General features: G+C 43.7%; 2 protein-coding genes across 2 annotated transcripts; one reads left to right on the top strand and one right to left on the bottom strand.

Annotated features, from left to right (window-relative positions):
* The first annotated feature begins 604 nt into the window (after window positions 1–604).
* Window positions 605–4030, top strand: nudt15 (nudix (nucleoside diphosphate linked moiety X)-type motif 15). The gene is made up of 3 exons (XM_069178969.1): window positions 605–1289; window positions 2926–3122; window positions 3493–4030. Exons 1-3 carry the CDS (start codon window positions 1144–1146, stop codon window positions 3654–3656), a joined length of 507 nt encoding a protein of 168 aa, XP_069035070.1. The 5' UTR covers window positions 605–1143; the 3' UTR covers window positions 3657–4030.
* A 782-nt stretch (window positions 4031–4812) lies between these two features.
* med4 (mediator complex subunit 4) lies at window positions 4813–10763 on the bottom strand. The gene is made up of 7 exons (XM_069178968.1): window positions 10668–10763; window positions 10235–10301; window positions 9395–9565; window positions 8330–8387; window positions 7945–8031; window positions 7170–7301; window positions 4813–6865 (listed from the first exon to the last, which is right to left on the bottom strand). The coding sequence occupies exons 1-7, from the start codon at window positions 10736–10738 to the stop codon at window positions 6693–6695; spliced, it is 759 nt and encodes a 252-aa protein (XP_069035069.1). The 5' UTR covers window positions 10739–10763; the 3' UTR covers window positions 4813–6692.
* Window positions 10764–11270: the final 507 nt, after the last annotated feature.

Below are 11270 nucleotides of genomic sequence, written 5' to 3'. Positions count from 1 at the left end.
TGTAAAGCACTTTGAGTGGAATGTCAATAAAGCGCTATATAAATGTAAGCAATTATTATTATTATTATTATTATTATTATTATTATTATTATTATTATGACTCACATGGACCACAGGGCGAGCGCCCCCTGCTGGCCATACACCTCTTCCAGCAGCAACATCATATCGGAGACATAATCTCAACAAAGTTTAATTGCGATACATTGCGCGAAAACTCTTGGAAGGAAAAAAAACAATTCGGAGTGAAGGGGCTGAAATATTGACCGTCGCGCCTGGGTCAGCTGCAGCACGCCGGGGGTCACCAGGCGGGGCTGGGCGCATGGATGTGATCCGCACAAGGGGCTGAGCCGTCAGAAAGCGCGACACGAACACAGAGCGACTCCCCCTGGCGGTATGAGGGCCAATAACAGCACAGTGTCTGAATGATATTGAAGTGATTGAGATTTTTAAAAAAAAAACGCAATTTCGTCGCTTTGCAATGCAGACAGTGCACAGATTATTCTAAAAAAACCACCTCAGCAAAGCTGAGTGCGATCTGAGCTGGGGTTTGCTAGTGAATGAACTTTTGGAAGGTGAGGTCATTCTTTAAAGAAACTATAACGCATCTTCAAGCGGAACCTTCCCCTCTCGGAGCAGGGGAGCAGCCGGTGTTGGGGTGCTGGGTGTACTGTCCTGGTGCCACCAGAACACAACCCTGCCGGGTTTGGACATGTCTTTGAACATGGTTTGGACCCGACTCTGCTGTGATCGGGATAAGATCTAGGGGCTGTAGACACCTCGTAGCGAAAACTAGACGCCTGAAGACAGTGTTGCTACTGTCGTTTGTTGTCGTAGCAGCAGGTCGCTTCTCACTGTACCGGATTGGTCGATGTAATTTTTTTTTCCGGTGCTATATTGATCATGAAATGACACAAAGGAGAAAAGGGATCCAAAAACGTTAGATACGAATAAAAAAAAACGCAAAACGACACGCTGCTAGGGAGAATGTCAAATCTGAACACACTATTTTTTTTTATCATGTGCTATTTTTCAAATTTCTAACGCCGCTTAAGTCATATCGCGGCCCCACCCACCCCTTGCACGCATCAAGGCGCAAAAGGAGAGGGTCGCGTCAGGCGGTTCCGTGCCGTGACTGCGCCCGGTATGAGCGGAACCGGGAGGCGGCCCGGTGTGGGGGTCGGGGTGCTCGTCACCAGCAGCGCCCACGCAAGCTGTGTCCTGCTCGGACAGAGAAAGGGTCCGGTCGGGAAGGGTACCTATCAGTTACCCGGGGGGCATCTGGAGTTCGGGTAAGCCTGCTTTTAGACCGGTTGTCGAAATCGTTTGCGCAGGAAGTCAGACGGGTTATCCCTGAGCTAAAAAAAAAATCACTTGTGCATCATGTGGTGATTTACAGTACCTCTGCCAAAGCCGGATTCGGTCAAGGATGGTAGATAAGTGTATCTGCATATTAAACGATCTCAACTGGACCTGGCGTCTAGGTTTGTTTGTTTTGGTTTTTTTTTTAAATAAGACTATTTCAACAATGGGCTGTTCGTTCATTTTAAGTGCTGTGTGTTAGGAACTCGTCACCTGATAAGAACAATCTGACATCGAGGAGTTTCTGCCAGACTGCGGAGTTTTCTTCACTCGAAGTTCAGCTACCCCTCGATAATCTTGGATACATTTTACGCGTGTACTTCTTGAGCGCTACGTGGCCTTGTCTGTGCTTGGTTACCCCCGTCATAGTATGTAAAACCGCAGTCTTTCAGTTTCCTGTTCTAGACCTCTAAAATGTGAAAAGACGAATATTAAGGGTCCTTAACATGAATCAAAGGGGGAAAGCGGTGCTTCAGTTTTAAAACCTGGTCACTCGGGGGTCATTATTCTAGTAGTGAAAAGTAAACCCTATCCGCACAGGTCAGCTGTGTGATGACAATACCTACCTGTCTGTTTACTGTACGCCTTGCATGGTTTCAGATCCATCGAGTCACCTTGTGACTTGGGTCCGTTTTTACAGTTTGTGGTGCGGGAGTGTAAGTGACGCGGGAGGGGGAGATGCCGAACTGCCGAAATGGACCGGTGTCCTGGCCAAATTTCCCATTGGCCCTTCCCAATCATAGCCTCCTAACAATCCCCCTCCATGAATTGGCTTCATTACTCTGCTCTCCTCCCCACTGAGAGCTGGTGTGTGGGGAGCGGACTGGAGCATCATCCAGGTGGGGCTGCACACTGGTGGTGGTGGAGGGGATCCCCATTACTTGTAAAGCGCTATATAAGTGTAAGCAATTATTATTATTATTATTATTGTTGTTGTTGTTGTTGTTATATGCTGAAGCACGGCAGAGCCCATGATCGAGCAGTACACGGCCAGCAGGTGGTTGTGAGGCAGGTGCAGGAGAGGACACTGCAGGAGAGGGCTTGTTAGTAGCAGGTCCAGCCACCAGCAGTGTGTGCGATCATCAGTGGTCACAGCGAGGGCCAGAGAGTACAGCACGGCCCGATATTTAACTGCACGGGTGTCGGTGAAAATCACGTCTTTTGGGATGGAGACATACACACACAGTCCTAGTTCAAAGTGGCGATTTTAGAACTCGTATACCAGATTATAAACACCAGGCATTTATACAAAACCGTGTGACGTGACTGAGCCGAGTCTCTTGTTATTCCCCGAAAAGAAATTCTATTCGGACAATGAACAGGTCTGTCTGTTCACCGTTTAACATGTAAATACATTTATCTGCTGTATCCGCCCACTGAGCTGGCGCTGTACACCTGAGCCTGTTCTCATTGCGCACCAGCACGCACTGAAATGGATTGATTAACATTGGCACAGGACCACGGCGTTTCCCTTTCTCCGCGGGGTTTCGGTTGCGTTTGCCGGGGGACCCATTGTTGTTGTTGTTGTCCGCCGTCTCAAACCGTGGAAATTGTTGTGGGAAACAGGGAAACGTGGGAAGAATGCGCCGCGAGGGAGGTGCTGGAAGAAGCGGGACTCCGGCTGAAGAACGTCCAGTTCGCTTCGGTGGTGAACTCCATCAAAGTGGAAGAAAGCTACCACTATGTCACCATAATCATGAGAGGAGAGGTGGACGCCGACTACCCTGCCGAGCCTGTCAACGTGGAGCCGGAGAAAAACGAAGGCAGGTGTACATGGAAGCTTTCAGCCCAGAGAAAGTGAAATAAAATAAAATTAAAAAGTGAAATTAATTTATTTTCAGAATGTTTTAGAATTTTATTTTCAATTGGCTAATGTGGGTTACTGTGTGTTAATAAAAATGGAACAAGCCTAATTTGTTTTTATTTTCAAAAGGCACAAATTTTGAAAAGGTGTGGTGACTTTCTATATCCACTGCAGTTAAATTGGATGAAAAACCAGAAGACGCTATGCCCTCTAGAAATTGTCTGAAACGCTTGCCCCCATCATTGAAACGAGGCTGGGTAGGTGGGGCTGACCTAGTGTGATGTGTTCCAGACGGCAGCAGTGATTTCAAGAACTGTTTTCTTTGATAGGATGGTCCTGGATTAAATGGGAAGATTTTCCACCGGACAGTCAGCTATTCCTGCCTCTCGCCTGCTTGAGACAACAAGGCTACCACCCTTTCAAAGACTGCACACAGGGCACCACAGACAACAACACTGGGACAAACTGCCTTCAAGCAGGAACGTACCGTTGAGATGGTAAACTTTGCCTGTTGCACCTAAAACCTGGTGAAGCAGGACTCTAGGTAGATTACGGTGTAAAAAAAAAATTCTGGAGAACTTTGTGAAAAAGTAGGGTGGTGTCCAAAATCAGATGTTAGTTCAAGAGCTTTGTTGTATAAATCATTGGGACAGCATACAGTATGTACTGTTAAAGCTTGTAAGTGAAGGGTACATGAAAAGTGTTTTTTATTTTTAACCGAATGGTTTAATGGTTGGTCCAAAATAGGGTTTCTATTATCACAATCACAAGCCTGCGGGACCTGTGTGCCTTCACATCTCGAAACCAGCTGATGTGTCATGTAATGGTAATTAAATATTTATGTTACCCGTTTGTGTAAAAAAAGAAGTGTTCTCTTTTATTGTCATATGTTCTGTAAAGAAAACTGAACCGCTATATTGCTGGGTCACAAACTCCTGTACCACACATTTTGTTATTGTTCACATTGAACATTTGCAAACGAAATGAGGAAGCAGCATTAGAATCATCACAGGTGGTCCTCGACTTCCGGCAGGGTTAGGTTGCGATGACCCCGTCGTAAGTCGATTTCATCGCAAGTCGAAAAATCTGCGATCGCGTGTATCGCAATACCACACGCACCATATGGATGTGTAAAGAATTAACAAGCATAAATGCTACAATCGTGTAATCGGCTTTGTTATATTTTTTCACATTTTACTCTTCACTCATGGTAAAATAAAAGATATTCTAAAATGAAATACACTAAAAGTAATCCATGCTGAAAAATGAATAAAAAGGCGCTGCTTTGCACTTACCGTGAATCCACACTGGGCCCGAGCGATTTCTTAATGAAGCTTGTAAATCCCATCGGATGAAGCAGAAGAGGAGACTTGTGAGGGTGGATCCTCAAGATCATGTTCCTCAGGACTCGGATCACCTTCAGGGGCTTCTTCAACAATATAGAACAATTTAGACTGAACAGTTTGCCTTTTCTTTTCCCTATAAAAAGTAATTCAATTAAGGGGACGGCCGTCATAAATGCAAGTGGTCACAAGTCGCATTCATTGTAAGTCGAGCACTACCTTTATACAGTATCTGAAAGATGGCAACAAAGTGTATTTCATGATTAAGGTTTTCCCTTGTACAGGGAAAGAACCACAGACACTTAATTACCACAAGACTTTTATTTACAAAGTAGCAAATCTATGTACAGTATATACAGTTGTGCAGAATTTCAAAACTATTGTAAAATAAATGCCAGGTTTTACCATTCCTTTATTTTATCCAAAAACAAACTGAAAATGAAATTGTGAGGTATAATAACCTAAGGGATTCCCACCACTGTATCGAATATTACAATTAGTCATACAGCAAAAACATTAAAACAAAATATACAAAGAAATTCATAACACATACAATAGGTGTTAACAGACATGGGTGTTGATCAGCCCTGAAACAGCCTTTTCACCACGGGACTATTGAGCTTCCCTTACTGTCATGAGCAACAAGCTTGTGTTTTAAACTCCAGATGACCTGAATGACTCCCTCTTGTCAATCCGCAGAACCACGCAGTATTTTCCATTTGGCCACTGGATAAAAGCTGCCTTCTCAAGAATCACCCGTCGTCTTTCTTTTTCAAACACCGGCAGCAGGCTAAAGCGTCAGAAAAATGAAGCAACTGAGACGGTTCATTCTGAATGTACTGAACGACACTTCGTGTCGAGCCACGTTCCCTACCCTGCCATCTTCAGCAAGCACTACCTCTGCATTTAGCCTTTGAGCAGGGGGCCAGAGTCATTGCAGAGACAGCAGTCTGATCCAGGCAGTGAGAGTCACAGCTCTGAGACGAGCTAGCTAGGGCTGCCCTTTCACTCTGATGTTTCACAGTTCATCTCAGGACACTAGGGAACAAACACAGGTAACGGGCCTGTGGAAATGAAACATCTGAGTTTCTGAAGACTACATATTTGTTTTACAGTATTTTAATTAAAAAACTGAATCCAACTTTTGCGTATTTGACGCCGTTAACTTAATGACAATCACAAAGCACCCGCAAAGAATAGGCTTTCTTTTCCTTGTCGTTCACGAGCTGTCCGGCTGTACAGGACGTGGAGAAACTTAGACCTTTAGCATTTTCATAATCAGCAATCCCAATTATAGAAACTGCCATATTCCTTTTTTAAACCAGATACCAATTGGACCACTGGTCCACATCTGAAATGTTAGTGGCTGTTTTTTCTTACATTTACATACTGCACTTAGGTTGTATCCTTTAGTCAGCTGGTAACGGGGAACTTATACACTCAACTAAGAGTGACAAGTTCAAATTTACTATTCAACTCACATTTTCAAGAACACAGCCACCAATCTTCCACGTGCACCCTGTGGCCAAGATAGCCCAGCCTATCCATTAGATGAACTTCATTTACATCCCCGACTCCGACATGAAACTCTAGGAACTAGAGCGATACATTCTGATTGGTTTTTTTAGACCTAAAGGATCGCTAGTACATCAGTGCCAGGGACAGAATAGCAGTAAGAAGTGTAATAGCTGTATTTTATCTTTACTTTCCACCCTGCTATCATTTGCTTCATTCCCTTCAGGATATGTTCGGCATCTCGTATGGATTCACAAAGCCAAAGACATCGAGCTGTCCTGAATGCACAGTCCTGAGCCACTATTATCAAAGATCACTCAAAAAGCCCCCCCATTGCCTTTCTGAAAAATCTAAATAAAGTGGCATCTGTACATCCTCGTTCACGTCTGGATAACAGGGCTGTAAATCTCCAGACCCCTCTTTATTTATAATGCTGCTAGAGGATTTTCCATTTTGCGGCCACGTTATTTGAATTTTTCCTGTGTGTAAAAAGGCAACATTTTAAGTTGCGTCTGTCTTCATAGTGTAAGACTGTTCTCCTGCGTAATGAGTCCTGTCATTACCAGTTTACAGTTCACTACAGATGCCGGTTTGCTTTCCAAAGACTCGAAGACCCACTCTGGGGACGTCGGAAACGACCGATCCAACTGCGAGGCGGGGCGCCCGGTCCCCTAGTCCGAGTCGCTGCTGCTGGAGGAGGAGTCGGTGGACATGACCTCCACATCGTCCTCGTTCTCCTTGTTGTGCCCGGGGGGCTCCAGCATGAAGTCGTTGCTGTGGTGGGGGGGCAGCATGCCGACGGACATGTCACTGGACTGCCAGGGGTACTGGGGCGTCAGCACGTCTGGAATGAGAAGAGACCGTGAGGAGGGCTGCTGGAGAGATGCAACTTAAAACAATTAGCAAATCCACATCCTAAATGCCACAGCCCCACGTGAATATTGGTATTATATTACTGGGATTCTACGGTCAGAAGCTGGGTGCAATCCCTCCTGTAGGACAGGCTCCCCATGAGACACAATGGAACCAGGCGCTGACAAAACTCGTAAGTCCTCCTTTTTGGAAAGAAACACCCATCTATGTGATAAAATCGCATTGCCCCACTAAAGCAAAGAGACATGTTGGTGCCGCAGGTGAGACAAGGCTACCAGGCAGTCTTCCGGCTGCGAGGGCGTCCCCCGGCAGGTGCCCGTTCACCCCGTTGGTGGGCAGGTTGCTCATGTGCCCCAGCATGCCGCTCCTCATCTCCAGATCTGTGGGGTAGGGTCTCCGGGGATCTCCTGAAACGGCACAGTCACCGATCAAGTCCTGAACGGACACAAGAACGTTTCTCTTCCGAGACCAAATCATTTTCTCACAAATTCTCAGATAATTATGTTTTTTAATTCAACTTAACAGAAATCCAGGACGGATCATACAGCAAATCAAACTAAATAAGGATTAACATTAACATCATTCACATTAAAATAAATAATCACAGCGTCTCTTCATACAGTTATTTATTACATCTAGTGCCGCCTTTTTTCTTTTCTTAGACTCAGTCCAGAGAGTCTATTTTTTAAATGGAAAATATCAGGTAAAAAACAAGATCATCCTTAATCCTAAATAAAGCAACTGCATGTGACACCCTTTAATTAAAACAACATGATCGCCCATTTAGTCCAGTACACTAACTACGAAGAAGTTTTATAGCTATAACTGTCAGCAACACAGTGCAGATCAATGTTTACTGTAAAAACAGCCCTCTTCAAAACTGGAGATTTCATAAATTTAAGATTTGTATGGGACTTTGAACCAATTTTAATTATTAATTAACTTGCCAGACTGTCAAGCAATTAAAAATCTGCACTGCTGGGACTCTGTCCCCAGCTCCAGTCGGAAGGGAAGCCCCAAACCCAAGTTCTCCAGAGTACCCAGCCTTACCTGGCACCCAGTTGAGGGGAGCACATACTGCATTGCTGGCACTGATCCTGTGAGCATATTTAATAATTTCTTCGGAGGAGATGCTTCCTGAAACAAAGACATTCACCATTAAAGCACATTCTACGTCAGTATGTACCATCCGCACACTGGCTACTTGAAGGGATCGGTTTGGAAATTCTGACCCAGAACGGTTGTTCCTACCAGTGCTTTACCTACAGGACCATGTAAAGTATCTTCAGCAAAAAAAAAAAAGAAACATTTTTGAAAAGCAGCTCTTTTACGTGCATCATGCTCATGATTTTTTCTATGCTTGATTAACTTGAGAAATTATTAATGAAACTTACTGAAAGACCTATCAATATTTTGAAATAAAAATAATCTTGACCTTTTCTTGCTTTTTCTATGGACTTCAGTTTCTCCTTTGCTTGGTATACAGCAGTTGCCTAAAAAGAAAGAATAAATGAATAAATCTTACTATATTATTTTAAACACATGACTGGAAAAACTTGAATACTTTGACTACACCTAGTTGACTACAACTACATAGTCCGTGTTATTATATACTAGAAACTCCCTGCAGAAGTTTTTGGAAACTTTATCCAAAATGGCATTGTTTCTACAACACGCTCATTCAGGGCACCTCAGGTCAATTCCAGATCACCCAGATAACATCCTATACTGTATCTCCTGCAAAAAAGGCCCAGCTATCTACGTTGGGGAAACCGGAAGGAGACTAGGAGACCGCTTCAGATAACATGTTAGGGCTGTGAAGATGAAAGATTTCTCCAAGCCCATAGTTTTTTTTATTATTTCGCCTCAGACGGCCATGATCACACTGATCTCTCGGTCTCTTTTCTCAAAGAAGGGTTTCTCAACTCCCACAGCAGAAAGACTACAGAAACGAAACTCATCCTGAAACTAGGTTCACACCTTCCCCTTCTCTCAATGACTGACTTATTCTTGTGTAATCTTCTCTATTCTCAGGCAGCTCTTCACCCCTCTCCGCTTTGCACTTCCTGAGTGGCCTCTCTGCCTCCTCCTCCCCTCTCCGAGCTTTTGTTCTCCTGTGCCATTTAATCTTTGCTGTCTGCCCTGTCTTTCTCACACCTGAAGAAGGCTCCACAGCCAAAACGTTGTTTCCTTTCTTTTTTCTTTTCTTTTCAGCAGGGATTAAAACCCATTACCTGTTCCTTTGTTTTTACATTCTCACTTTTCTTCACAACAAAACCTCAACATTTCACCAAGTGCACTGTTGTCAAGATTAGTGAGGAAAGAAAAATGCAGCCCCAGCGCTACTATTAGAAATATCTGTAATCTAAATAAACTGTTTTTGACTATGAAGAAGCAGTTGACTAGATACATATTGCAAGAAAACCAGTTCAAAGCCAAAATTCCTAGCAGAGGGGTCCGATAGCAATACAAATGTCTCTGTTTTAGTCACCCTGCTTACCAGTATGTGCTCGGCTTCTTTCAGCTGTTTCTGCAGCTGCTGGATATCGCTGTCTCTCTTCTCCACCTCTTTCTCCAGGAGCTGCATCTCCAGGTGGACCTGACCTTGCTCCTGAGCCACTCTCATCAGCTCCTGGAACTCAGTGTCCCTCTGCACCAGCAGTTCCAGGATCTGCACAAGAGCACGCCCTCTTAAACACGCTCCACTGCCGAGCCGGGATTTCCACTGGGAGACGAACAGTTCTTTCTCAGAAGCGGCTTGACTAAAGTCGTCTCGTTACCCAGAAACAAGGTGGGCCCCCCAAGAGGGTCTATGTCCACACATGGAGCATGTATATTTTAAATCCCTGTTCCTAAACCTTTTTGTATGTCAGGGACCAGCTCCCTAAGGTCCTCCTCGCTCGAAGAAAGCCTAGGCTAAAATTAAAATAATGGAAAACAAGTACTGGATGCATCCATTTTGGTACAACTGCACCTCTGTCTGTAAGGTCTCGGCAGGGACCAGTCAGCATCGTTAAACAAGCATACAGATGTGTTTTCTCTCTTCTCTTTTCAGCATGGAATAAACCTATGAATATGCGTGTAACCACCCACTGGAATAATTTGACAGATATTCAATGTAGTGTAAATGTGTTTTTTAATAAGTTAGCCCGGCTCCACTGAGACAGGCTCTGTGATTGGTAGGGATCCGAGTATTTGTTCCTCCTAAAATGTAAGCTGTTTACGCAGGCACGCTTTTTGTTTTATTACAACAATTCGTTTGAAAGTGAATGATGTGCTGTTGAAACAAAATAAGATCACCTTCCAAAGGAGTTTACTCGAGACGAAAACGTAGTTATACCTGAGTCTCTTCTCCAGGCTGGGGCAGTTTCTGATTCCTCGACAACGCCAGCATCTCAATCAGTTCCCTGCAGTTCATATATACAGTTAACATAAGCAGATCGTAACAACTATTGCACATAACCGAGGCAACTTAACAAAGAAATACAGATACTATACAGTAAATGTAAATATCACTTTTTATAAGAATTTCTTCTTGTTGTTTTTTTTCCACAAAACGTGACAAATAAATATAACATTTCATAACCTTTAACACGCAAAGTGTCTAGTTTGTCAAACTGCATTGAAGCTCAGGTAAAATCAGTTGCTCTGTGATAGCCTACACAGGCCAACATCCGAGTCCCCGAAATCCTTTCAGACCTTTTCTGTTCCACTTTACTGTCCACAGGGTAAAGTCTTTCTGGCGTAAATACTGTATTTCTCAGCGAGCGTACCTGGATAACACCTCCAAATCGTCTAAAACAGACAATAACCGATCTTTAGTTGATCTATCGGAAGCCGCCATGATAGAGTAACTTTCATAGTGCGCATGTTCACACAGACAACAAATCTAGAGAGACCGGACAAGACAGAAAAGTCGTCACTAAAAATCAGTGGTGACACCTAGTGGAGAGATGTCTTTATAACCAGGGAACAACAAGGGGTCGATCATCGTCCGGGGTTAAATACGATAAACCTGATTGTTTTTCATTTTTTATGTGTTGTTGTTTGTTTGTTTGTTTGTTTGTTTGTTTGTTTGTTTGTTTTTTAAAAGCTGGGTCTAGGGTTTGTTTATGGCTGGAAATCCTCTGTATGTATTACCCGCATTTACCTTATTTGTACACATACAGTAAATACGTGTCTCTAGAGGCAATAATGAAATACATATTAATATACAAGAATACTAGTGCAGGAGGGGGTTAATTTACAATAGATTGCAACGTCCCCCACAAACCACACGTAACTAGGACTCGTTTCACTGTGTTCAATGTGATTAACCTGTTCCTGACAAGGCTTTTTTATAATAAGAAATATAAACTATGGCTCAATACATAGGG

The sequence above is a fragment of the Lepisosteus oculatus genome, chromosome 15 (genome assembly GCF_040954835.1).
Source record: "Lepisosteus oculatus isolate fLepOcu1 chromosome 15, fLepOcu1.hap2, whole genome shotgun sequence".
In the NCBI taxonomy this organism is placed as follows: domain Eukaryota; kingdom Metazoa; phylum Chordata; class Actinopteri; order Semionotiformes; family Lepisosteidae; genus Lepisosteus; species Lepisosteus oculatus.
The sequence above is the reverse complement of the archived record's forward strand: the minus strand, read 5'-3'. Positions and strand labels throughout refer to the sequence as shown.